Source organism: Musca domestica, unplaced genomic scaffold (genome assembly GCF_030504385.1).
Source record: "Musca domestica strain aabys unplaced genomic scaffold, Musca_domestica.polishedcontigs.V.1.1 26, whole genome shotgun sequence".
Classification (NCBI taxonomy): Eukaryota; Metazoa; Arthropoda; class Insecta; order Diptera; family Muscidae; genus Musca; species Musca domestica.
In genome coordinates, this window is record NW_026712283.1 from 5,621,103 (window position 1) to 5,648,370 (window position 27,268).

At 33.4% G+C, this 27,268-nt stretch overlaps 5 protein-coding genes across 5 annotated transcripts; all 5 read right to left on the minus strand.

Annotated features, from left to right (window-relative positions):
* Positions 1-5,952: 5,952 nt before the first annotated feature.
* Positions 5,953-12,154, minus strand: LOC101893965 (glycerate kinase). The gene is made up of 3 exons (XM_005178093.4): positions 11,727-12,154; positions 6,405-7,286; positions 5,953-6,344 (listed from the first exon to the last, which is right to left on the minus strand). The coding sequence occupies exons 1-3, from the start codon at positions 12,006-12,008 to the stop codon at positions 6,009-6,011; spliced, it is 1,500 nt and encodes a 499-aa protein (XP_005178150.1). The 5' UTR covers positions 12,009-12,154; the 3' UTR covers positions 5,953-6,008.
* Positions 11,020-11,605, minus strand: LOC105261481 (protein PPP1R35 homolog). The gene has a single exon (XM_011292000.3). The coding sequence runs from the start codon at positions 11,456-11,458 to the stop codon at positions 11,060-11,062; it is 399 nt and encodes a 132-aa protein (XP_011290302.1). The 5' UTR covers positions 11,459-11,605; the 3' UTR covers positions 11,020-11,059.
* A 3,524-nt stretch (positions 12,155-15,678) lies between the features above and the next one.
* LOC109611740 (inactive pancreatic lipase-related protein 1) lies at positions 15,679-16,274 on the minus strand (the record flags this gene model as incomplete). Its single annotated transcript, XM_020034916.2, has 2 exons — positions 15,679-15,990; positions 16,052-16,274. Coding segments are annotated over 2 exons (390 nt in total), but the record flags the coding sequence as incomplete, so codon positions are not given.
* LOC131803021 (probable phospholipase A1 magnifin) lies at positions 16,274-16,946 on the minus strand. Its single transcript, XM_059123911.1, has 2 exons — positions 16,900-16,946; positions 16,274-16,833 (listed from the first exon to the last, which is right to left on the minus strand). The coding sequence occupies exons 1-2, from the start codon at positions 16,944-16,946 to the stop codon at positions 16,401-16,403; spliced, it is 480 nt and encodes a 159-aa protein (XP_058979894.1). The 3' UTR covers positions 16,274-16,400.
* LOC101893792 (pancreatic triacylglycerol lipase-like) lies at positions 16,727-21,773 on the minus strand. The gene is made up of 6 exons (XM_020034912.2): positions 21,692-21,773; positions 21,529-21,631; positions 19,898-20,286; positions 19,648-19,839; positions 19,423-19,588; positions 16,727-17,502 (listed from the first exon to the last, which is right to left on the minus strand). Exons 1-6 carry the CDS (start codon positions 21,750-21,752, stop codon positions 17,256-17,258), a joined length of 1,158 nt encoding a protein of 385 aa, XP_019890471.1. The 5' UTR covers positions 21,753-21,773; the 3' UTR covers positions 16,727-17,255.
* Positions 21,774-27,268: the final 5,495 nt, after the last annotated feature.

Genomic DNA, 27,268 nt, shown 5'->3' on the forward strand with positions numbered 1-27,268 from the left:
TTTGTCTATGAAGACTATTTTCAAACCACGTGCCAAATTTATAGACATGCAGCAATTAACCAAATAAAAATTGTATGTAGGAAATCATAAAAATTTGTATTTTAAATAAATTTTATTGGTCAACGGTAGTTAGCAACACGCTCTAAAAATCTCCAAATCTATGTTGAAATGTTGATATAGACACATGTGTTTTTTGTATAATTGTTGCAAATTAATATTTTATTTAGCTTAATGCATTGTTAATTACTGCGACCATAATGAAGTGCCACGATGGAGGATGCCAGCGAAATGATGGGGGTCGTAAAAAACGAAGATGATTAAAATTATGCTATAAAAAATAAATTGAAACATTTTTATGTAGTTTTTTTTTCTTCGTTGGGGAAAAGAAATTTTATTATTCCGATGGCAAAGAAGCGATTGAGTCATTCGACATTGACCCAAATCTTGCAAAACTATTAGGAATATTTTGAATTTAATTGGATTCTAAGAAAAGGAAGAAATATTTGAAAAAGACCAAGTGACAAACCAAATACCTAGTGGTATAGTATTATTAGACGATCACTTCTAAAAATACCAACTGATCCTCTATTAAGCAAATAATTGCATAGGGGCTGTCCTTTTATAACCTCAGGCTGTTTGTCATTTGGAGACGCTGGAATTGTTATACATTAATTTCCTTATATACAGGGTGAGATGAAAAAACTGCAACCAATATCAGACTGCTGTCTTTTCTAGGCCACTCGTCCGACAGCTGTTAAAATTATTCCAGTGACTGCTCATTATATTGTTTCCAAGCGTACAAAACCATTATGGTGAGAATTTTCCAGAAAAAAATTATTCGTGATGGAATTCAAGCATGATGGTGTGATTTCTTTAGATTTGACCTGAAAACCACAAGAGGCTATCCTTAGAGCACTCCAGCATTTAAATGTGAATAAAGCTTTTATGTCTCGTGCCATCGCTCGTTACCGTGATACTGGTAGCGTAGCCCGACGTCAATGAAGTGGACGGAAGAAACAGGAACATCAGCAGAAACAATGGTTCGAAAAGTAGAGAAGCGACTTGATCGAAACCCGCGTCGCAGTGGCCGAAAAATGGCTCGTGACCTGAACATATCGCAATATTCCATTTTCAAATATTGAGCTCGGAGTAAAGCCATTGAAATTCCAAACAGCAAGAACTGCAAGAACTTACACCGCAACAGAAATAAAATAGACTCAGAAGAGCTAAAGAGTTACTTCGCTTGGCCGAAAGTGGTGAACTGCCAAATTTTGGTTTCTCCGATGAGAAAACATTCGTTGCCCAGCAGTTTGTAAACAAACAGAAGGATCGTGTTTACTTGCCAAAGAGCTCAGCTGAAAATGTGCACCTCCGGTTGGCCACCAGAACTCCAGGGCCGACCATGGTGATGGTGTGGACCGCCATAACAGCCGATGGTTGCTCTCCCCTCTTATTAATCGACCGTGACATCAGAATAAATGCCGAATATTATCGTGAAGATATTCTGGAGGGTGTATTAAAGCCTTGGGCACGCAAACAGACCTTGGAATGGTTACAAAATGAGGTTTCTCGCTTCACCAAAATCTCCGGATACCAATTCGTTGGACTATTGTCTCTGGAGTATTTTGGAAAGCAAGGTTGGCACTAAAAAATACCAAAGTGTCGATCAATTCAAGCAAGCGCTTCGAGGGGAATTGACCAAAATACCACCGAGCAGCATTCGGTTGGCTACCAGAACTCAAGCGCCGGCCATTGTAATGGTGTAGGCCGTCATAACAACCGATGGTCGCTCTCCGCTCGTATTAATCGACCGTGCCATCAGAATAAATGCCGAATATTATCGCAAAAATATTCTGGAGGGTGTATTAAGGCCTTGGGCACGCAAACATTTTGGCCGCAGACCTTGGACATTCCAACAGGAATCAGCACTATCGCACTCAGCACGCGCCATCCAATAATGGTTACAACATGAGGTTCCTCGCTTCATTTCCAGCGCACAATGGCCACCAAAATCTCCGGATACCAATCCGAAATCTGAAGTATTTGGAAAGCAAGGTTGGAACTAAAAAATACCAAAGTGTCGATCACCTCAAGCAAGTGCTTTGCCGGGAATGGGCCAAAATATCGCAGGGCAACATTCGGGCAGAGTGTGACGGTTTCCTTGGCCTTTTGAAGGCCATAATTCGTGCCAAAGGTGAGCGATTCGAACAAAACTAAACTTATTCTACAATTTGATGCTATTTCCGACTTTTTTTTTCATTCAATAAAATTTTAAAAAAAATGTAAAAATTATGGCGTTTGACTTTGTTGCATTTTTTTTATCTCACCCTATATAGACATATTTCTGAGTGTCCGCCTTGGAGGAATGTTTTTACCATTAATTCTGATGAAAGTTCCATTATACCGACTTATTAATGATTTCAATATTTCGATATGTTCATATAGGTTTATAACTTTAAATGCAGATATGTTAAATTTGTAAAAAATTGTATTTGTGCAATACGTCTTCTCCTGTTTAATAATATAAAATGTATTTCAAAATTAATTAGCAAAAAATATTTAAAATTCCAAATGTCCCAAGGTTTTGAGGGAATTTCCAACACATAATAATAATTATTATTTTTAAAAACTAAAACACAATACCTTATACGGGAAATACATACATCTAATAATGCAAAACCAAAAAACTGAAAAGAAGAAGAAAAACACATTTGGAGACAATCAATTGCCATAAATTGTCATCTGTCACAAAATGGAATTTGGTATTTCGTTGGAATACTCAAAAACAACAACAACAGCAACACCATCGAATGCAAAGTTCAATTGAAAATTTGTTTTATTTAATTTACAGGGCCCCCATCATCTCTCCCTCCGTCCATCCATCTCCACAGCAGCAAAACAAACATTCCTGGGGCAATATGTTTGAGTTATTAGAATCAAATTGTAGATTTTCATGGCAGACAAAGATGTACTTGCAACTATGTATCAGGCGGTGTGTGTGTGTGTGTTTCTATGTATGCAAATTAAAATTGAACCCAATTTGCTCGGCGAGAAGGCACATGGCTACGCATGGACAGCTAATACAATTTTCTTTTGTTTTTGCTTTTTTTTTCTTCATCGTCTCCACATTACGACTGGTCACACTTTAGGCGTGAAATGAGTGTGCCTTGTCGTCTTGCCTCCATGTCAACATTGATGACACAATAACGTCTAGTGGCTCATTCAAAGTTCAATACTATTTTAATTGGAACAAATTTTGTTATTTTGAATAATATGACAATGTGTGTAAATTCTTGGAAAACAAATGAGATGAAGACAAATAAATAAATAGGTTGGATAGGATGGGTTAGCACTGCTATGAAGCCCATAAAAACAGGTCTTACCTCAGAACAATAAGACAATTAATATTAGGGAACATTCCTGCCTTATGCATCGGATAAAGAAAATAAATTTTGTATCCAAAATTATATATTTGATTTTTAAAAAATGTTGAAATATTCGTGAGGTACCAGATCTTGTGTTAGTTGAAATATTGGAATGTATGAAGCTTAGGATGAATCGGATGCTTCTTTCGCGTTTTTTAGTGAGGTCCTTTTTTAGGGGGTCCTTTATATCCCATCTTCAGACATGCCTTGTTTTATTAAAAATTTTGACATATGTGAAATGTGAAGAGAATTAGATGTTCAATTCGCATTTTATAATCGATATGGTTCTTCAAAATGTTGACCCTTTGTGGGGGTGGTGTCTCAAGGAGTAGTCCTATATTTGCTACCTTCACACCAAATCATGTTTTAGTAAAAATATTGGTATGTGTGAAATTTGAAGGCAATCGGATACAAATTTATTTGGTTATTCAAAATTTTGACCTCTTGGGGGGAGGTACCAGAAGGAGGTGGACCGATATCTACCATCTTCACAGCAAATATTGTGTTGATAGAAATATTGAGATGCTTATTTCGCGTTTCATGGTTTTTCAAACTTTTGACCCATTGTGGTGGAGGTACATCGATATATCCCATTTACACAGCAGATCTTGTGTTAATAAAAATATTAGGATATGTGAAATTTGAAGAGAATCGGATAAATATTTCACATTTTATGGAAGTTATAATTATTCCAAATTGTGACCCTTTTGGAGGAGATACTGGAGTGGGAAGATATTGTCCATTATCGCACCTGACCTAGCACTGACAAAAATATTGGAATTGGCAAGGTTTGCACAGAATCAAATGATAATTTCTATGAGGTGATATATTTTCTTTAAACATTTTGACCTTTTGTGGGGAAATTATCAGAAGGAGTGGACCGATATTGCTCATCTCTGAACTTGATCTAAGGTTTGATCATAATATTACGATGTATCAGGTTTGGATCACATTGGGTACTAGCCAGCCAGGCAGACAACCCTAGATCGACTCCCAACGTACTGAAACGGACATATCCCCCGCAGTCATATGGCGAAGGGTATAAAAAACCTTAATTTCGGCAGGTCCAAACTTTAAACAACCTCCGCCATGGGACAAAGAAAACAATAAAAGTGCCTAAACTAAAAATGCGACCAACTTTCAGTTTAAACTGAAACTTTCAGTGAAATCGATGGAAAAATGCAGGCTATGTCTTCAATATGCCACAAAGTGGGCATATGAATCTGCAGGGGTATTCATTTATTCTGAATTTCAAATACCAACTTTAAAATATTTCTGCCAATAAATGTGGCGAAAATAAAAAATTCGGCGCTATCGGTACACGAAGGCCCAAGGAAAATGTAGACCAATATAGAAAATTTTCGAGCACCGGAGCTAGATACTAATACTTACTGCAAATACCGAATTTTAAACAAATCCTAGAGAATATGTGGCTAAAAGCATAAAAATACCGACAATGTTATGCCAGGGGAATTAAGACCAATTACAATTTTTAAATTCCAAATTAGGAAGAATTCTGTTAAAAATGCGGCTAAAATCATCAAATACAAAAAAAAAACGGGCGGTATCGATACATGGAGTCCCTGGGAAAATACAGACCTATATAGATAATGTTCGACCAACGGAATTAGAGAGCAACGCCAATTATAAATAAAGAATTTTAAAATAAATCCGTTAGAAAATCTGACTTAAATTTTCAATATCCAAAGATACCGTTTTAAGGGGGCTATATGAAAAACGTGGACCTGTGTTATGTCACGGGAGGTAAAATCCATTACAAACTCTAAATACCAAATTTAAAACAATTTCGTGGAAAAGTGTTGCCTAAATCATAAAATAAAGAAAATCGGGAGATATCGATATATGGGGGTCCTAGGAAATCTTGGACCTATATAGAAAATGTTCGACCACCGGAGCCGAATGCCGAATCTTAAAGAAATCTGATAGAAAATATGGCTGACATCAGTAAAATATTGAAAATCAGAAGGTTCCGTTATATGGGGCCCATATGAAAACGTGGGCCGATATGTCTCAATTTAATACCAACTATCCTAAATACAATTATAAATATTACGCCAATTTTCGAAGCTTCGTGTTCATGTTAAATAATACCGAACATCCGAAGATATGGGGGCTATAGGAATACGTGGGCTTATATGGGACAATAATATGCCACATTAAAATTTAAATATCAAAATTGAAACAAATGCGCGGAAAAATTTTGGTTAAAATCATCAAAATCGGGATAGGAGTTACACATACGAAAACGTGGGCCGATATAGCTCATTTTCAATACCAAACAATCCAAGACACACATCAAACTATTTTGCCGAATTTAAATTAGCAAGGTCACATAATGTGGGCTGTATCTTGATTTCAATGGTTAGACAGACAGACATAATTAAATCGACTTAGAATCCTATGCTAATTACGAATATAAATACCTAATAGGGTCTCCTACGACTATTTGGAGGTGTCAAAAATGGAATGATACATTTAATAAGTAGAGGGTATAAAAATCCACTTAAAATTTCAGTTATTTACTCCATCTACCATTTTATTGCACTTTTTCTTCTCTTCAACTCATAACAACAAAAATAAATGTAAATCCATAACGTTTGTCCCCGTGTGGCCTGTCATCACATGATAATCTCCCTGTTTTAGTTGCTTATAAAAATTGTAGGAATCGTTGTTCTCCACAAATGCAATCAAATCAGAAATCTCTTTTGATTTCGAGTACAAAAAGTCTTGCACCACTTCTGAGCAAGCTAAAGCTCCAGCAGCATTGGTAGGTCCATCAATGCCATCAGTGCCGGCACTTAAAAAGCAAACCTTACGCAATCGTTCCTCACGATAGAATTCCAGGGCTAAACGTAAAGCCAATTCCTGATTGCGGCCGCCAAGACCACAGCCGGAGACCTGGGAAAGAACAAATTATCAACATTTCATTAAAAAAATGAAATTCTAAAAAACACCAACCTTCACGGTGGGCTCCCCAGCCGTAATTAGCAGCAAAGGCTTCTCTGATTTCTGACACATCAGCAGGGTTTTTAGAAAATGTTGAAATATCCTCGAATCAAATGGAAATCTCTTTCTCAGCTCATATTCCTCAATGAGGCCCTCTTGGAAATCATAAATTGCCCGCAGAAAATCACAATAGGTTTTTGTCAGACCCTCAATGTCGCCCTGCATCGTTGTGGAGGCAATAAAAGGATTGTAGTTACATGACATGGCCTCGGCCACAGCAGCCGATGTGGCAACACGATTATCTCCCACCACATAAATCGAGTTGTTCGGCTGAGGCAACACTTCCTTATCACTGCCACTGGTAATTAGGATTTTCATATGATCCGGCAAATCTTGCCATAAGTCATATTTATTTAGAATCTCTTCAGCTGTCGTTTGCCTTGTCCCCACTGCCGTCGACGAAACCCATGTCGGTCCACTGGCAATCAGATCAACAGGATCACCAACAATATCACTAATGACAAATGATATCACAGCTGATGCTTGACTAGCGGCGGCAGCCAGCTGACCACCTTTTATTGCGGACAAGGCAATGCGCACCTGATTCATTTCCTGTATAGAGGCTCCTTTATTGGAGAGATTTTTCACAAGCTGCATTTTTTCATTTAGTTTTATGGGGTCCTTGGGCAATGGCAGCAAAGCTGAACCCCCACCCGAAATTAAGACAAAGAGAATATCATTGCCGTTTAGCGATTCTGCCAGAAGCTTAATTTCTTTTGCTGCCTGCAAGGCTGTGGTGTCGGGTTGATTATTTTCAGCTCCTTCAAATACCCGAAAAACGGTGTTCTCTTTGAGGCACATTTCTTTGAGATCTCGGAACTGTTGCTGACTGCCCTGCAAAAGTAAATTGGGAACTCAGAAAAATTTTAGAATAATGAAGATAACTTATAAATTGAGCTTACAATTTAGTCTTAGTCTAAGATGGACTTAATGAATATTTTTTTAGGTTTGATTTTCTTCGAGATCACTTAAGTTGAGCACAGGGCTGATCTTCGTTCTATGCGAAGATCAAAAACAGAAGTGTTTAATTTAGTTTATTTATCCAAAAGGAATTCATTAATATTTATTTGGTCTTTAGACTGCTGTTGATCAGTTAAAAGTCTAATATCAAAACAAGAGCTGTTGAAAGGTGTTCTAGGTAATGCATTTTCTCAGAAAAAGTCAAGTAAAATGTTGGTATTTTGGTAGAATCAACAGACAACGACCAGTTGGAAGGTCTTTCAATACCAAAATAATTGACAGATCTTTTCCAAAGTAGAAGTTATTTTGAATTACCCAATATTTTTATTTTATTTATTTATTTTTTTTTTTTTTTTTTGATTTTGCTAAAGAGACCCATTTCCCCCTTAGAAAGCTAACAAGCATGTGGAGCTCGGAAAACACAGACTTGGTCTTAAATTGAATATATGATGTACATCAAACGACAATCAAGTTTGGATCTTTTAATACACTTTAGCACTACTCCATTTGTGGATTTTGAGGCAATACAGAGCCACTCAAGGCGAGTACTTTTTAGATTTTTTATGACTCCAAATTCTGATTGGTCGAAAAACACAGGTATGGGTATTAATTAAATTGTAATGCATTTTTAAAGAATTTTAATACGACTTCAAGTGTAGATTTAGAATTAATTTGATTTGATTGAGGCGTGGTTTTTTAATGAATTTTTGAAGAATTTTTTATGATTGCTGCCATACGTTCTTTACAAAATTTTTAAAGGGACTTTAAGACCTCTCTAGGCTTGTTTTTTTTTTTTTTTTTGAATTTTTGAAGTTCTTTTTGGCCTTTTGTGGATTTTTTAATGGACTTTAAGACAGCTCTAGGCTTGAGTTTTTGAGGAATTTTCAAGGGACATTATGATGACTTCAGTCGTGGATTTTTTAATGATTTTTAATGGACTTTAAATCGCATCTAGGCCTATGATTTTTAATGGACTTTAAGACGGCTTAAGGCTTGAAATTTTAAGAATTTTTAGGTCCTTTATGGAAATTCCAGACGAGGACTTTTTATTATGTTATTATAACTTCAAACGAGGTATTTTTAAAAAATTTTAGAAGAATTTCGAATTTAGAAGATTTTTAAATTAATTTTTTTACGAACTCTTGGTTTCCTAGAGAATTGGCGATACAGTCGTAGATTTTGTAATACAATTTTTATCGGACCTTAAAACTTGAGTTTTTTAATAACTTTAATATGGTTCTAGGCTTGGATTTTTGTATGTCCTTTATGTAGACTCCAGACGACGATTTTTTTATAGGCTTTAACTAAATTCCATTCCTAAAAAAATGTTGACATCTCTATTGGCGACTCTAGATGAGAATTGTTTAATGCTTTGTAATGGAGTTTAAGGCTTTGATTTTTTTTAGTGAATTGATTTTTTTAAGGAAATTTCTAGGTCCCTTGTGACTACTCCAGTCCTAAACTGTTTAATAAATTCTTGAGATATTTTAACACGCCATAGTATGGAGGGTATATTTAGTTTGTCATTTCGCTTGTAACATCTCCTAATGTACATTTTAGACCCCACAAAGCGTACATGTTATTGATCAGCATAAAATTCTATGTCGATTTAGCGATGGCCGTCCAAGGAAGTCACTTTAGCTTCCGAGCGAAATGAAGTAGGTTAATAAAATTTCACTCAGATTTGTTTTAGGCATGCAGGACTTTTGGTATTGAAATGGGACTATATTGGCCCAAGTTTTAGTATAGCCCCAATTATTAAAAATTTGGTGTTTGCAGTTCAGACGTTTTTTAGATCTACAGGACTTTAGGTATTGAAATAGGGATGCATAGGTTCACGTCATGGTAAATCCACAATTGTTGAAAATTCGTAATAGGTACAGCCTTCCACGACATAAAATTTCCTATACAGATCCAAGCCTTCATATAGCTCCATACAGCCAATATTCGGCATTTTTGATGATTTTAGCTACATTTTTAACAAAATTCTCTCAAATTTTGGTAATAATAGGCTTCGCTTTTTCTAGCAGATAACTGAATATAGGGGTCAAAGTTTTCGTATAACCACATACAACGGTTCCTCCCTATATTCGGTATTTTGATGATTTTACCTACATTTTCAAAAGAATTATCTTAGCTGCTTGTATACCTAGTAATGATTGTTTTAAATTCGTTATTGAATTCTGAAGTTTTACAGCCGATTTTCTAGATTTCATTCCGAAAGTTGTTAAAATTGTTTTGGTAGGGCAGCATTTGGTCATAAACTTAAACTTTAAAACGGTGTCATCAACAAAAAAAATTCAGTTTTGCTGTCTTCCTTCTACTAAGAGCAGTAAAATGATACGCCCTTTAAAGTCTTTTGTCGCTGAAAAGGATGGCATTTTTGAGAAGGCTCTCTATATCCAGCGCCAAGGTATATGGAACTTACTTTTCCGAATTTAAGGGTGAATGAACAGTTAGGGCAATACGAGATCTTGTTATTTAATATCTTGCGACTTCTCCCTCTAAAATCCCATGAAATTTAGCGTATATGCCAACATCTCAGCGTAAATTCATAACCTCATAAATGGTGTTCGAGGACATGGATATTTTTTTCACAAAAAAGGAGGGACCATTTGACAGACATGTTTTTTTCAACAAAATAAAATAGAATATGTTCGGCAGATGAAGTGATGAGTCATGAGACATTCTGCTTTTCATATTTCAACAAAATCAGGCTTTGGATGCTAATCATTGACAACGAAATATCATTCTGTTTCCTTAGAATTATGTCTTATTAAAGAAATAAAGCATATATTTGAGACGGAACGGAAGGCATTGTTCAGAAGGCTCTCTATCCACAGGGTGTAATTATTTGGTGCAACCTAACTTTTCCGAAATTTAGCGTGATTGAACAGTTAGGCCAATCTTGTGATTTAACGAATTTTCCCTTAAGGATCCCGTAAAAGTTAGCGTCTATGCCAACATTCCAGCCTTTATTCAGAACCTCAAAATTGGTAATCGAGGAAATTATACATTACGATTTGTTTCGGTCCGGTTTCATAAAAAGGGTATGGTCCCTTAATTGTGCTCCTGGGGGCCATTTGACAGACATATTTCTTTCCCAACAAAAAATAGAATAAGATGTAGTCCTTTCACTGCTTTTTGAAGTCCACATATTTCAACAATATCAGATTTCCGATGCTAATCATTGAATTTAAAAACCCTAAAACGTAGAAAATTACATCGACAGGTCTTTCCTTCATAATGTTAGAGGATGGTATGCAAAGGAATTATTTTTTTTTTTTTTAATTTGTAAAAATATTTTAACGACTGTTTTTTGATCTACTTCCAAAGAGCTATGCAAAATACATGATTATTATTCGAAATAGACTGCTTCTTTGCTGCAGCGCGCCCTTGCAAAAATCATGACTTCTTTCACTTAAAATGATATAGTCCGGAATCACCAGAACTTATAGCTGGACTATTTCTCTGGCATAAAACATTTTGCCGGGTTATTATTAATGGCATACCTTTTTCTCAAATACCCTCCGAAACCCTACCTAAAAGAAGCCAAGATTAGCAGTAACCCTGTAGTTTATTAATTAAAAAAAGTAAATCCTTATAAAAAAATATAATGCATTTGTATACAATGATATTAAAATTAATTAATCCAAATTTTCATAGACATTAAATCCCCGCGAATAATCAAATTGCAGCTGTAATTTCGGTTCGGGAACAATGTGTTTTAGTGGCGGCATTGGTTTCAGATAGTCTCGCAAGTCGGGCTGCAATGTAGTTTCCGTGGGTTTCTTCACTTTACTACTTTTCGACGTTGATGGTTGCTGTGGTGGCAAAAAGGAGTCGTTCACATTCAAGGGCAGTAGGTTTTTAAAAACATTATATGTAACACCGAAATTAAGTTTCTTTGTGGTCTCACTGGGCAATGTGGGAATATTGTCGGCAGCGCCGGCGCCTGATGGAGGAACCTTCTGATGTTGTAATTTTTCCGCCTGACGCATTTGTCGCAAAGTGGTGTATAATTTTGGTCGTTCCAATGAGGACATGATTGTTGGCGTTATTTTGAATTAAAACGGGGGTTAAGAGAGGTTTAACTTTGATAATTTTGTGTTCGTCTAGGATTTAGGCGGCAGAGGATTCACTTTGTTTACAAACTAAATAATAACAACAACTATCATATGGAAACTGATTCCTTTCCCTCTCAAGCTTCGATTCATTTACCACGATATTCGATAATAAACGCTGTATTATCCAATACACCAACCACTTTTTGCCTTATAATATACAACGATAACACAAAAATCGATAACTTACCTTTGGTATACTGAGTATGCCCTGTTTCAGTGCGTCTCCCAAAGCCTTTTCCAATTCCACCGCCATACCCAGCACGGCTTTACCAAAACCCACTGCATGACAACGTTTATTGGTTATATCGACCCGTTTACCCTGTAACTGTATAAACACCCGATTGCCTTCCGAACGCGGTTCTAAATTGTAGTTATTTCGTGCCGATAGTAGATTGTGGGGACGCACAGACTCGACAGATTTGAGAAAAATGTTTTTAAGATTTTGCAGATGTTGCCAGCGGTTATACATATTTAAACGACACACGCACTTAGAACACTCGTAAAATACGCGACGTTTTCCGATCAAATAAATAAAACTATTTTCCACTTTTTTTACTTTTTCTTCTGATAAGAAGTTTTAAATTTATTAAATGAATGAAGTTAACAATGGCAGTTGGATAAACAAACTAACAGCTGGTTCAATGATAAGCCAAATTGAGGAAGAAGAAGAGCGGGTTGTGAGTATCAGGGAATTGATAACACGAACACACAATCTAAATTAGTGGTAACGTATCGTAAATGTCTGGGATGTTAAAAATATTGAGTTTTGATTTATCTTCTGATTTATAATGAGAAATTAGTTATTAAATTTATTAATAGACTTATGGCTCAACAATTGAGCCATGAATACACTTATCTCGAAGCTGAGGAGTTATCGGAGCTGTCATCAGCGTGGGAAAGTCAAAGTAATCAAACCAGATGTAATAGTTTATGTTGCAGTGAAATAATAATCGGAATAAAATGCAAAGAATCAATGGCGCCAAACTCAAACATATTCCACAACTGCACGAATGTAAAAGTTTTAACAACAATAGGTGTGTCTGGTTACTTTTCCTGCAGGAATTGTCCAGTAACTTCTTTCTGAGAGAGTAAGGTAGTTTTATTCTCTTTTGCAAGGAAAATGCGAAAAGTAAACAGACGGTATTCCTGCAGAAGCTTGCAACTAATCAGCTGATTTGTCAAAACAAACCAATTTGTCCCCCATAAGGAGAATTAAAACAAAGGAAGCAATACTAATTTTACAAGTTTTTTAAATAAAAATGTCTATTTCCAGTCTTTTATTTTCTTATTACATATTAACATTTACGTTTTTCACATTTTGTAAAGTTTTTCTCCAAAAACTATTAGTCTTGCTAATTCCAAAAAAATATTTTCAAATTGAAAGCACAAAAAGAAATAAACAAACAATAGAAAACATCTGATTGAATGTCGATAAATGAGAAGAAGAAGGGTTGCAAGTGATTGCAAGAAGAAATTTTTCCAGCAAGAATTTGCAAACTCTCACTGAAAGAACTGTCAAAATTTCTCTCTCCAACCGCTCTCTTTTGCAGAACTTTTGGGTTAACAGACGACTTCCAGTAACAATTTGTAACAATTGTTACAAATTTTAGGGTAACCAGACACACCTAATAACCGACTTTCCAATCTAAGATCTCTCAAGTAATGGGTACTCAAAAAAGACATTTTAATATTAAGAAGAACACTCAGCCAGCATATACCGAAGATCTACAAAATTGGCAAATTTATCTCCAAACAGACCTGCTATATACCGAAGTAATTTAGAATTATATTTTTTCTAGGCTGATGATGTATCTCTCTTCTCGCAAGGTACATGGTAGAAGAATATAGGTAGACGCATCGACGCAGCTGCTGGGGCAATGAACTGTCAAACGAATGTTCGATTTGAAAATGTTGAATGAAAAATTATTTAAATTTGTAAAAATTGTTGAAAAAGGTCTTTTATAATAACCTCCGAATGACGTCGTATAAGAAAACATATAAAAATCTACTTATATTTGAAAAGAAATTTAAAAATTTTTGACACATCAATGCTCCCAAGCGTTGATGCATCTGCCTGTATTTTTCTACCATGGCAAGGTATTAAGGCAGAAGATCTCGGTGGTTGCCAGCTCATCGGAGAGACAACATGATGCGGAAACTTTTCCCCGTAAGAGAACAAGGTTTTCAAAATTGTGCAAAAGAGAGAAGTCCTAAGCTCCGAAGAAGTTGTAAGCATTAATTTGTTAATTTTATGAAAAAGTTACTGGTCTCTCAATTCACTTTAGCAGGGAAGTCAAAAATGGTTTCGAGAGCTCAAAGAACTGTCACTCAAAGAGAACATCGTTTTTTTGGGATATTTGAAGGATCTGAAAATAATCAATCCGATACGATGCCTTGCAAACAGGAAAATATTTTAAAACTCTGTGGAATCATAAAACGACAATTATCTTTTGGTTTATTATCAGGCGGTGGCTCGGCCATGTTGCTGCATAGGCAGCAAAAAAAACTTAAAAAAAGCCTAAACCATAAAGGAGCCTCTATACAGAAAATTGATTAGGTACAAATTTCCCAGGTCTCCTGACAAAAATCGTTTCAAATTTGGTATTTGAAGTTCGTAATGGATACTACAGACTAAGGCGAAAAATTGTCAGTGCATGTCCACGTCTTCGTATAGCCCCCATACAACAGTACCTCCCGCATCAGGTTTTTGGACGATTTCAGCCACATTTTCCAGCAGAATTGTTTAAAAATAGGTATTTAGAGTTGTATCGGGTTCTGCCTCTTGTAGCAGATTTTTGTGTATATATGTCCACTTTTTCCAATAACCTCCATGTAATGGTACTTCCTGATATTCCGTATTCTGTTGATTTAAGCCACATTTTCTACCGGAATTATTTGAAATTCGGTATGGGGAGTTTGTAGTGGGTTCGATCTTTTGTGGCAGAAGACTGCTAGAAAATGTCCAGGTTTCACCCATGTAACGGTACCTCCGAATATTTGGTATTTTTGAGATTTTTGCCATAGATTTAAACATTTTTTAGATTTGGTATTTAAAACTCGCACTAGAAAATAACTATTATAGCAGAAAACTGGTACCAACCGATTTCACTGGCCAAAAAAGAGGTAGATCTAATATTCAATCCCGATTTTTTTTTATTTTTAAAGGTTTTTTTTTTTTGTTCGGCTGAACTTTACACATATTTATTTGTTTTAAGATATATTCTACAAAAACTTTGTGGATTTTTTTATTTGTTTTGAACTCTCGAAGAAAAAATCGTGGATATCTTTTTTTAAAAGACAAACACTTTGTGTATTATTTTCAATTGTTTCGAGCTATCGAGGAAAAAATCGTGGATATGTATCAAATTTTTTTCTCAATGAGAATTGAAAAATGTAGAAAGAAATCGTGTATTTTTCCACAAGATTTTTTCTTGGACTTTCTGAAGAAGATTTTTAAGCATATCCTGACAAAGAATAGTTGTAAAGGTGCTTCTGATATTACTCAGGAATTTCTGCAAATATTTATTTGATATTTTATTGAAAAAATATTCTGCAGGGAATTTTTACAAATATTACCATTTGTATGGTCAAAGGCTAAGGGTATGCTTCAGTCGACATGGATACTTTTTAGCTATTTTTTTCATATCTAGACCAAATTTCTAACCAACAGGGTCCACATTTTTTATGTAGCCCTAATAAAGGGTTTTAAACTGAATTTAACTGAATTATTTAAATAATTTCTGGAATTCATTCACTTTCACAGACTAAATCAAAGAAAATTTTCCTTTTTACTAATTTTAATATTTTATGGCCCAAAGGGCCATGGACGGTTCAAAAAAAATTTTTTTTTATTTTGAAATCTTATTCAATTTCAATTCAATTCTCAATAATTTCTTATGATCCAGTTATGGTTTGAATAATACCATTTACCACCACTAACTCCGCCTGTGCTGGAGTCCCCATTGCAAAGGGTGATGAGGAGCCGGTGGAAAGGAAGTAGGAGCCACGTGCCCTGGAATGAGAAAAAGCTTCTAATTAATAACAGGAATAAGGAGAAAATTGTTCAAGAGGTGAAAAGGATAAAAAAAGCAATGCACATTTTTATAATAATAATCTAATCTTCATTTCTTTTCAGAAATCCCAAATTTCCGGAGGCAGACACACAAAGTTTCATTAACGAAACTCCAATTTAACGGACAGAGGCAGATGAAATATAAGACCTGTATCAACTTTTTATATTTTCTTCCCTGATTTCTCCCTTTCTTTCTGCATGCTCCGATCTACTCACTTATTACTGACATAGTAACCCATCAACTGGTTTTCCTCTTCGAAATGGTAGCATCTATTCAACAAGAAATGCAGGAAATTGCCGCAGTAATATGACCAAAATCCCACATCCGTTGTAATCGATTCGGCATAGTAAATCACGGAACGGAAATGGTTACAATTTCCTGAAAATTTTGAAGAATACTTAGTATGATGGAATTGTATTCGATAGTAGAAAAAATATACTCCTCTCCTCGCCAAAGTTACAACCCGGCTGGATAATTGTCTCTAAATTTGGATAGAAATCGGCATGACCAACCGGCGTTAGAAATGAAAATATAAACGGATCGGTGTGTATGACATCGACAAAATCGGCATCCGTTGGATCTAGTTTGTCTTTGGGATCATCAGACTTGAAACCCCAGGCGGCAGGATCGAGAGCTGTGGAAAAAAGAGAGATAAAGGAATGGAAATGGTGAAATATGATTTATTTATAATATAATTGATTAAAAACAACGTATACTACATATTTGATAAATGGAAGCAAATCATGCGGAATGAAGCAAATGGATATTTTTCTAAAAAAAAATACACATTATTCCCAAGAGGACTCACCTGTTATCTTTCCTATTCGAAAATCCAAATGATTTGCCATTAGACCAGCTATTTGACCACCCAAACTGAAACCGATTATGTGAATGCTGGCGGGGGTGTAAAATCCCCTTTGCACAAAATCTCTTACAAGTTCAGCCAAACACTTGGCCACAGCCCGAGTATTTTCTATGGCCCATGGATAGAGGCATGGCAGAGTGACCAAGGGCTCATAATCTACACTGATGACATCTGCCTCGGTATACTGTAATAAAAGGGGTCTTATTTCGGCATTGGGTGATTTATCCTTGTTCAAAGTGAAACCATGTATTAGAATTTCCAAAGAAGATTGTGGCTGCAGCAGGTCCTCTGTAACGTTCAAAGGGTCCAACAAAAAGGGAGTATCTGGGGAATTGCTGGAAATGTGAAGAGAGAAACTTTAGAATTTTTTCTAAAACAAAAAAAAAAAATAGGTTTTACCTTTTGTAGAGCCAAAATCCAACATCCTTGTTTGGACATTTATTTTCGGCAAAATAACACGGAAAACCATTAATTATTCTAAACGTAATGAGGACTTCAAGAAATTATTAATTTTTTTACTTTCAAAATTTTGATATGTTTCCCCAGAAGCTTACATTCGAACAGCAAGAAGACAAAGCGTTTCGTGACAAACATTTTTCACCAGACACCAACTCGAAATAAAACTCGCGTTTATTTATTATGGCTTCGAATATAAATATATTTTTTAAATCTACAATAAATATAAATAATCATATTTTTTTACATCTAAATAGGTCAAGTTTGCCTTTTGTGCTTTAGTTCTAAAATGCCATCGTAATTGCATGCTGGTGTTTTGTTTTTAATCCGTTCTCACGGTTTTGTAACTTGATCGCTCATCGAAATGTGTCATTTTTCGAAATTCAACAAAATCATAATCCGTCCAGTCAACAAAGGCTTTTCGCAGTTGCGGTTCGAAATCGTCATCGTAAATATCCTTGTAGTCATAGAGTATGGGCTGACGGCGTCCATTCATATTTTGGGATTGAAGTTTGCCCATGGCAAAGGGGGACTTATCACGGGTCTTGAGGAAGTACGAACCGGAGGCACTGAAATAGAAAAAATATTTTTTTAGAAACAGGTAACATAACGGTAATATTTAAAATATTCAAAATCAATATTTTTTTTGGGAAAAATCTGTACTTTCGTAGACAAATTCCCCTCATTCGAAATTCGTACTTATGTGTACTAAATATTACTAAATTTGGTATAAATACGAATTTTTATGAAGCTGGAATACTGAAAAAATCCACATTTTTTGATTCTTTCAAAAATTAATTTTTAAAAAATCTAAGTTTTTCCAAGTTTTTTGATTCTTTCAAAAATTAATTTTTAAAAAATCCACATTTGTTGATCCTCTCAAAAATTAATTTTTAAAAAATCCACATTTGTTGATCCTCTCAAAAATGAATTTCTAAAAAATCCACGCTTGTTGATCCTCTCAAAAATGAATTTCTAAAAAATCCACGTTTGTTGATCTTCTCAAAAATTAATTTTTAATAAATCCACGTTTGTCGATCCTCTAAAAAATTAATTTTTAAAAAATCCACGTTTGTTGATCCTCTCAAAAATAAATTTAAAAAAAATCCACGTTTCATTCTTTCAAAAATTTTTTTTTAAAAAATCCAAGTTCTTTGATACTTTCAAAAAATAATTTTTAAAAAATCCACGTTTTTTGATTTTTTCAAAAATTAATTTTTAAAAAATCCACGTTTTTTTGATTCTTTCAAAAATTAATTTTTAAAAAATCCACGTTTTTTGATTCTTTCAAAAATTAATTTTTAAAAAGTCCACATTTTTTGATTATTTCAAAAATTAATTTTTAAAAAATCCACGTTTTTTGATTCTTTCAAAAATTAATTTTTAAAAAATCCACGTTTTTTGATTCTTTCAAAAATTAATTTTTAAAAAATCCACGTTTTTTGATTCTTTCAAAAATTAATTTTTAAAAAATCCACGTTTTTTGATTCTTTCAAAAATTAATTTTTAAAAAATCCACGTTTTTTGATTTTTTCAAAAATTAATTTTTAAAAAATCCAAGTTTTTTAATTCTTTCAAAAATTAATTTTTAAAAAACCCACGTTTTCTGATTCTTTCAAAAATATTCTTTAGAAAATTCACATTTTTTGATTCTTTCAAAAATTAATTTTTAAAAATCCACGTTTTTTGATTCTTTAAAAAATTAATTTTTAATAAATCCACATTTTTTGATTCTTTCAAAAATTAATTTTTAAAAATCCACGTTTTTTGATTCTTTAAAAAATTAATTTTTAATAAATCCACATTTTTTGATTCTTTCAAAAATATTCTTTAGAAAATTCACATTTTTTGATTCTTTCAAAAATTAATTTTTAAAAAATCCACGTTTTTTGATTCTTTCAAAAATTATTTAAAAAGTCGACGTTTTTTGATTCTTTCAAAAATTACTTTTTAAAAAATCGACGTTTTTTGACTCTTTCAAAAATTAATTTTTAAAAAATCCAGGTTTTTTGATTCTTTCAAAAATTAATTTTTAAAAAATCCACGTTTTTTGATTCTTTCAAAAATTAATTTTTAAAAATCCACATTTTTTGATTCTTTCAAAAATTAGTTTTTAAAAAATTCACGTTTTTTGATTCTTTCAAAAATTAATTTTTAAAAAATCCACGTCTTTTGATTCTTTCAAAAATTAATTTTTAAAAAAATCGACGTTTCTTGATTCTTTCAAAGTTAATTTTTAAAAAATCCACGTATTCTGATTCTTTCAAAAATTAATTTTTAAAAATTCCACGTTTTCTGATTCTTTCAAAAATTAATTTTTAAAAAATCCGCGTTTTTTGATTCTTTCAGAAATTAATTTTAAAAAAATTCACGTTTTTTGATTCTTTCAAAAATTAATTTTTAAAAAGCCACGTTTTTTGATCCTTTCAAAAATTAATTTAAAAAAATGCAGGTTTGTTGATCCATAATTCCCTTTTTTATTTGCTTACCTCCTCTTAACCCGATGCCCCATTATTTCATCATTTGAATAGGGATTGCACAGACCGAAGACATTGTGCAGCCAACTGGGACAGGCGTAGGACCAAAAACCTTCCGGATTTCTTATAGATTCGGCATAATACTGAGGCGCTCGATCATGGTTACAGCTGCCGGGATCTGAGGGTTATGAAAAATTATTAAAAATATATTTTTTTTTATAAATTTTTGCCTCTCACCCTCCATGTTGTCCGTTTGACAGCCCGGTTGATAGGGACCAATGTTTGGATAGAAATCCACATGGCCCATAGACCTTAACATACCACGTCCCAGCACATCCGTGTGTATGACATCAACAAATTCCGCGTCTGTGGCATCCAATTTGCGATCCGAGCCAACGGTGACGAACATGGGTTTGGCGGGGTCTAGACCTAAAATTTAAAATTTATTAAATTTAACAAAAGCTATTTTTATTTTTATAAAACTTACCTGTTATCCTTTTTAAACGTCTCTTGAGATAATTGGCCGTCTGTCCCGCCACCTGGGCCCCCAAACTGAAACCAATAACATGAATATCATCATTTTCCACAATATTCTGCTCGACCATGGTATTGATGAGATGGCCCAAACATTTACTGGCCAATGGTAGATTTTGTACGGCAGCAAAATAGCAGGGGTATGGAACCAATGGACCATAATCCACGGAAATTACATTGACATCTTGTGTCTCCAATAGAGCTGGCCGTATATACGTATTCGGCGAGAAATCACGATCTCCAGTGTAACCATGTAAAATTATGTACAGGGGTTTGGCGGGTTGGAAGAGTTCGGGGGAGAGATTCAAGGGATCCAATTTCAGGGGAGTATTTTGTGTTTGACTGAAAGAGGAAATTAACAGGGGGTACTGAATATAATCGGAGATCCCTTCCATGAAAATACAGATTCTCATAGAAGAGCAGCGGGTCTTCTCATATAAGAGCAGCGGGTCTTCTCATAGAAGAACCATGGGTCTTCTCATAGAAGAACCATGAGTCCTCTGATAGAAGAGCAGCGAATCTTCTCATGGAGGAGCCATGGGTCTTTTCACAGAAGAGCAATTGCTCGTCTCATAAAAGAGCAAATGCTCGTCTCATAGAAGAGCAGATGCTCGTCTCATAGAAGAGCAAATGCTCGTCTCATAGAAGAGCAAATGCTCGTCTCATAGAAGAGCAAATGCTCGTCTCATAGAAGAGCTAATGCTCGTCTCATAGAAGAGCTAATGCTCGTCTCATAGAAGAGCAAATGCTCGTCTCATAGAAGAGCAAATGCTCGTCTCATAGAAGAGCAAATGCTCGTCTCATAGAAGAGCAAATGCTCGTCTCATAGAAGAGCTAATGCTCGGCTCATAGAAGAGCAAATGCTCGGCTCATAGAAGAGCAAATGCTCGTCCCATAGAAGAGCAAATGCTCGTCTCATAGAAGAGCAAATGCTCGTCTCATAGAAGAGCTAATGCTCGTCTCATAGAAGAGCTAATGCTCGTCTCATAGAAGAGCAAATGCTCGTTTCATAGAAGATCGATTGCTCGGCTCATAGAAGAGCAATTGTTCGTCTCATAGAAGAGCAATTGCTCGTCTCATAGAAGAGCAATTTCACGTCTCATAGAAGAGCAATTGCTCGTCTCATAGAAGAGCAATTGCTCGTCTCATAGAAGAGCAATTGCTCGTCTCATAGAAGAGCAATTGCTCGTCTCATAGAAGAGCAATTGCTCGTCTCATAGAAGAGCAATTGCTCGTCTCATAGAAGAGCAATTGCTCGTCTTAGAGAAGAGCAATTGCTCGTCTTAGAGAAGAGCAATTGCTCGTCTTAGAGAAGAGCAATTGCTCGTCTCAGAGAAGAGCAATTGCTCGTCTCAGAGAAGAGCAATTGCTCGTCTCAGAGAAGAGCAATTGCTCGTCTCAGAGAAGAGCAATTGCTCGTCTCATAGAAGAGCAAATGATCGTGTCATAGAATAGCCATGTAATTGATCTTCTAGTAAAGGAGTATTTTAAGAGAGGGTTTACTTCTCTTCGTTGTATATTTTAATAAGGTTCTACTGTTTATTTTCTGTTTTTTTTTTTTTTTTGCTTTCTGTAACCACTCACTTTGTATAAAGCCAAAATGTAACATTCTCATTGGGACAGTCACCCTGGATGACAACACACTTCGGATCGAATAGGCCCACAAAGGGATTGCCATTTGTAAAACCTAAACAAAGATTTCAATTTATTGACAAAAATTCACAACACAACCAGACAACTTTCACACCTTTAATCAGAATTATAAATACAAAAATATTTGAAATTATTTGTAAATGTCTTAACAACATTTTCGGTAACACCCAACTTCTGTAAAGACTTTTCTTAAAATAAATGGAATTGCCTGGAAATTCTGGCCTTTTATACGTCAAAGGAATGTATGTAACTGGTAAAGTGTTGCAATGCCCACAGACCACACTTTGTTACGCATTTTCAAACGAATTCCAATTTTATTTCTGATTAGTGTCTTAATTTCTTTTCAAAAAAAAAAGAAACAGAATTCAACCCAATTTGGTTCGCCACCCGATTCTGTCATTGTTGTGACACACCAGTTGGTGAACTCTCCAGGTGGGCGAACACTCATTATCACTTGATTAGTTGGTTTTTTATTTGTTTCAAATTAGCCACTTTTGCCACTTGCTTTGGGAAGCTAGGCCGGCGTTGATGTCGTCACAATGATTTAGAGCTTCATTAGAATTTCTGAACACCCTCATAAAATTTCACCGGTGGCACTCGCTCGTTTTTGTTCGACTTTTTTTTTTATAGATTTTTTGTTTGAATCGTAATTTTTGTTTGTTTCAAAAGTCAATGTTGAAATAGTGGATCAAGGTTTCAGGGTCATGGTGTGGTGAAATGGAGATCAAAGACAGTAAAAAAGTGACGCCATGGATTTGAAGGTCTACAATAGCTATTTAAGGTGGATTTTGTAAAAAATATTTTTCGTAGAATAAGCGAAACGTAGATTTTTTAAAGAATATTTTTGAAAAGGACCAACAGAACATGTTTTTTAAGAATATTTTTTATGGACCAAAAAACGTTGATTTTTTAAAGAATACTTTTTGAAGGACCAAAAATGAACGCAGATTTTTTAAAGAATATTTTTGAAAAGGATCAACAGAAACGTGGATTTTTTAAAGAATATTTTTGAAAAGGATCAACAGAACCGTGGATTTTTTAAAGAATATTTTTGAAAAGGATCAACAGAAACGTGGATTTTTTGAAGAATATTTTTGAAAAGCATCAGCAGAAACGTGGATTTTTAAAGGATGTTTTTGAAAAGGACCATCTGAAACGTGGATTTTTTAAAGAATATTTTTGAAAAGGACCGACAGAAACGAGGATTTTTTAAAGAATATTTTTGAAAAGGATCAACAGAAACGTGGATTTTTTAAAGAATATTTTTGAAAAGCATCAACAGAAACGTGGATTTTTTAAAGAATATTTTTGAAAAGGATCAACAGAAACGTGGATTTTTTAAAGAATATTTTTGAAAAGAATCAACAGAAACGTGGATTTTTTAAAGAATATTTTTGAAAAGGATCAACAGAAACGTGGATTTTTTAAAGAATATTTTTGAAATGGATCAACAGAAACGTGGATTTTTTAAAGAATATTTTTGCAAAGGATCAACAGAAACGTGGATTTTTCAAAGAATATTTTTGAAAAGGATCAACAGAAACGTGGATTTTTTAAAGAATATTTTTGAAAAGGATCAACAGAAACGTGGATTTTTTAAAGAATATTTTTGAAAAGGATCAACAGAAACGTGGATTTTTTAAAGAATATTTTTGAAAAGGGTCAACAGAAATGTGGATTTTTCAAAGAATATTTTTGAAAAGAACCAACAGAAACTTGGATTTTTTTAAAGAATATTTTGGAAAAGGATCAACAGAAACGTGGATTTTTTAAAGAATATTTTTTGAAAAGGATCAACAGAAACGTGGATTTTTTGAAGAATATTTTTGAAAAGCATCAGCAGAAACGTGGATTTTTAAAGGATGTTTTTGAAAAGGACCATCTGAAACGTGGATTTTTTAAAGAATATTTTTTGAAAAGCATCAGCAGAAACGTGGATTTTTAAAGGATGTTTTTGAAAAGGACCATCTGAAACGTGGATTTTTTAAAGAATATTTTTTGAAAAGTATCAACAGAAACGTGGATTTTTTGAAGAATATTTTTGAAAAGCATCAGCAGAAACGTGGATTTTTAAAGGATGTTTTTGAAAAGGACCATCTGAAACGTGGATTTTTTAAAGAATATTTTTGAAAAGGACCGACAGAAACGAGGATTTTTTAAAGAATATTTTTGAAAAGGATCAACAGAAACGTGGATTTTTTAAAGAATATTTTTGAAAAGCATCAACAGACACGTGGATTTTTTAAAGAATATTTTTGAAAAGGATCAACAGAAACGTGGATTTTTCAAAGAATATTTTTGAAAAGAACCAACAGAAACTTGGATTTTTTTAAAGAATATTTTGGAAAAGGATCAACAGAAACGTGGATTTTTTAAAGAATATTTTTTGAAAAGGATCAACAGAAACGTGGATTTTTTGAAGAATATTTTTGAAAAGCATCAGCAGAAACGTGGATTTTTAAAGGATGTTTTTGAAAAGGACCATCTGAAACGTGGATTTTTTAAAGAATATTTTTGAAAAGGACCGACAGAAACGAGGATTTTTTAAAGAATATTTTTGAAAAGGATCAACAGAAACGTGGATTTTTTAAAGAATATTTTTGAAAAGCATCAACAGACACGTGGATTTTTTAAAGAATATTTTTGAAAAGGATCAACAGAAACGTGGATTTTTTAAAGAATATTTTTGAAAAGGATCAACAGAAACGTGGATTTTTTAAAGAATATTTTTGAAAAGAATCAACAGAAACGTGGATTTTTTAAAGAATATTTTTGAAAAGGATCAACAGAAACGTGGATTTTTTAAAGAATATTTTTGAAATGGATCAACAGAAACGTGGATTTTTTAAAGAATATTTTTGAAAAGGATCAACAGAAACGTGGATTTTTCAAAGAATATTTTTGAAAAGGATCAACAGAAACGTGGATTTTTTAAAGAATATTTTTGAAAAGGATCAACAGAAACGTGGATTTTTTAAAGAATATTTTTGAAAAGGATCAACAGAAACGTGGATTTTTTAAAGAATATTTTTGAAAAGGGTCAACAGAAATGTGGATTTTTCAAAGAATATTTTTGAAAAGAACCAACAGAAACTTGGATTTTTTTAAAGAATATTTTGGAAAAGGATCAACAGAAACGTGGATTTTTTAAAGAATATTTTTTGAAAAGGATCAACAGAAACGTGGATTTTTTGAAGAATATTTTTGAAAGCATCAACAGAAACGTGGATTTTTAAAGGATGTTTTTGAAAAGGACCATCTGAAACGTGGATTTTTTAAAGAATATTTTTTGAAAAGCATCAGCAGAAACGTGGATTTTTAAAGGATGTTTTTGAAAAGGACCATCTGAAACGTGGATTTTTTAAAGAATATTTTTTGAAAAGTATCAACAGAAACGTGGATTTTTTGAAGAATATTTTTGAAAAGCATCAGCAGAAACGAGGATTTTTTGAAGAATATTTTTGAAAAGCATCAGCAGAAACGTGGATTTTTAAAGGATGTTTTTGAAAAGGACCATCTGAAACGTGGATTTTTTAAAGAATATTTTTGAAAAGGACCGACAGAAACGTGGATTTTTTAAAGAATATTTTTGAAAAGGATCAACAGAAACGTGGATTTTTTAAAGAATATTTTTGAAAAGCATCAACAGACACGTGGATTTTTTAAAGAATATTTTTGAAAAGGATCAACAGAAACGTGGATTTTTTAAAGAATATTTTTGAAAAGGATCAACAGAAACGTGGATTTTTTAAAGAATATTTTTGAAAAGGATCAACAGAAACGTGGATTTTTTAAAGAATATTTTTGAAAAGAATCAACAGAAACGTGGATTTTTTAAAGAATATTTTTGAAAAGGATCAACAGAAACGTGGATTTTTTAAAGAATATTTTTGAAAAGTATCAAGAGAAACGTGGATTTTTCAAAGAATATTTTTGAAAAGAACCAACAGAAACGTGGATTTTTTAAAGAATATTTTTGAAAAGGATCAAGAGAAACGTGGATTTTTCAAAGAATATTTTTGAAAAGTATCAAGAGAAACGTGGATTTTTTAAAGAATATTTTTGAAAAGGATCAACAGAAACGTGGATTTTTTAAAGAATATTTTTGAAAAGTGTCAACAGAAATGTGGATTTTTTAAAGAATATTTTTGAAAAGGATCAACAGAAACGTGGATTTTTTAAAGAATATTTTTGAAAAGGATCAACAGAAACGTGGATTTTTTAAAGAATATTTTTGAAAAGGATCAACCAAAACGTGGATTTTTTAAAGAATATTTTTGAAAAGGATCAACAGAAACGTGGATTTTTTAAAGAATATTTTTGAAAAGGATCAACAGAAACGTGGATTTTTTAAAGAATATTTTTGAAAAGAATCAACAGAAACGTGGATTTTTTAAAGAATATTTTTGAAAAGGATCAACAGAAACGTGGATTTTTTAAAGAATATTTTTGAAATGGATCAACAGAAACGTGGATTTTTTAAAGAATATTTTTGAAAAGGATCAACAGAAACGTGGATTTTTCAAAGAATATTTTTGAAAAGGATCAACAGAAACGTGGATTTTTTAAAGAATATTTTTGAAAAGGATCAACAGAAACGTGGATTTTTTAAAGAATATTTTTGAAAAGGATCAACAGAAACGTGGATTTTTTAAAGAATATTTTTGAAAAGGGTCAACAGAAATGTGGATTTTTCAAAGAATATTTTTGAAAAGAACCAACAGAAACTTGGATTTTTTAAAGAATATTTTGGAAAAGGATCAACAGAAACGTGGATTTTTTAAAGAATATTTTTTGAAAAGGATCAACAGAAACGTGGATTTTTTGAAGAATATTTTTGAAAGCATCAACAGAAACGTGGATTTTTAAAGGATGTTTTTGAAAAGGACCATCTGAAACGTGGATTTTTTAAAGAATATTTTTTGAAAAGCATCAGCAGAAACGTGGATTTTTAAAGGATGTTTTTGAAAAGGACCATCTGAAACGTGGATTTTTTAAAGAATATTTTTGAAAAGTATCAACAGAAACGTGGATTTTTTGAAGAATATTTTTGAAAAGCATCAGCAGAAACGAGGATTTTTTGAAGAATATTTTTGAAAAGCATCAGCAGAAACGTGGATTTTTAAAGGATGTTTTTGAAAAGGACCATCTGAAACGTGGATTTTTTAAAGAATATTTTTGAAAAGGACCGACAGAAACGTGGATTTTTTAAAGAATATTTTTGAAAAGGATCAACAGAAACGTGGATTTTTTAAAGAATATTTTTGAAAAGCATCAACAGACACGTGGATTTTTTAAAGAATATTTTTGAAAAGGATCAACAGAAACGTGGATTTTTTAAAGAATATTTTTGAAAAGGATCAACAGAAACGTGGATTTTTTAAAGAATATTTTTGAAAAGGATCAACAGAAACGTGGATTTTTTAAAGAATATTTTTGAAAAGAATCAACAGAAACGTGGATTTTTTAAAGAATATTTTTGAAAAGGATCAACAGAAACGTGGATTTTTTAAAGAATATTTTTGAAAAGTATCAAGAGAAACGTGGATTTTTCAAAGAATATTTTTGAAAAGAACCAACAGAAACGTGGATTTTTTAAAGAATATTTTTGAAAAGGATCAAGAGAAACGTGGATTTTTCAAAGAATATTTTTGAAAAGTATCAAGAGAAA

Bases quoted from the DNA above. Each gene is read 5' to 3' on its own strand.
- LOC105261481 (XM_011292000.3), bottom strand. From the start codon at position 11,458: ATGTCCTCATTGGAACGACCAAAATTATACACCACTTTGCGACAAATG.
- LOC101893792 (XM_020034912.2), bottom strand. From the start codon at position 21,752: ATGTTGTTAAGACATTTACAAATAATTTCAAATATTTTTGTATTTATA. The intron at 21,632-21,691 runs GTGTGAAAGTTG...ATCTTTGTTTAG, and splicing joins ATTTATAATTCTGATTAAAG to GTTTTACAAATGGCAATCCC. The intron at 20,287-21,528 runs GTGAGTGGTTAC...TTCCTCTTTCAG, and splicing joins ACATTTTGGCTTTATACAAA to TCAAACACAAAATACTCCCC.
- LOC101893965 (XM_005178093.4), bottom strand. From the start codon at position 12,008: ATGTATAACCGCTGGCAACATCTGCAAAATCTTAAAAACATTTTTCTC. The intron at 7,287-11,726 runs GTAAGTTATCGA...TTACTTTTGCAG, and splicing joins GCATACTCAGTATACCAAAG to GGCAGTCAGCAACAGTTCCG. The intron at 6,345-6,404 runs GTTGGTGTTTTT...GTTCTTTCCCAG, and splicing joins CTGGGGAGCCCACCGTGAAG to GTCTCCGGCTGTGGTCTTGG.
- LOC131803021 (XM_059123911.1), bottom strand. From the start codon at position 16,946: ATGGTTTTCCGTGTTATTTTGCCGAAAATAAATGTCCAAACAAGGAT. The intron at 16,834-16,899 runs GTTGGATTTTGG...AAAATTCTAAAG, and splicing joins ATAAATGTCCAAACAAGGAT to TTTCTCTCTTCACATTTCCA.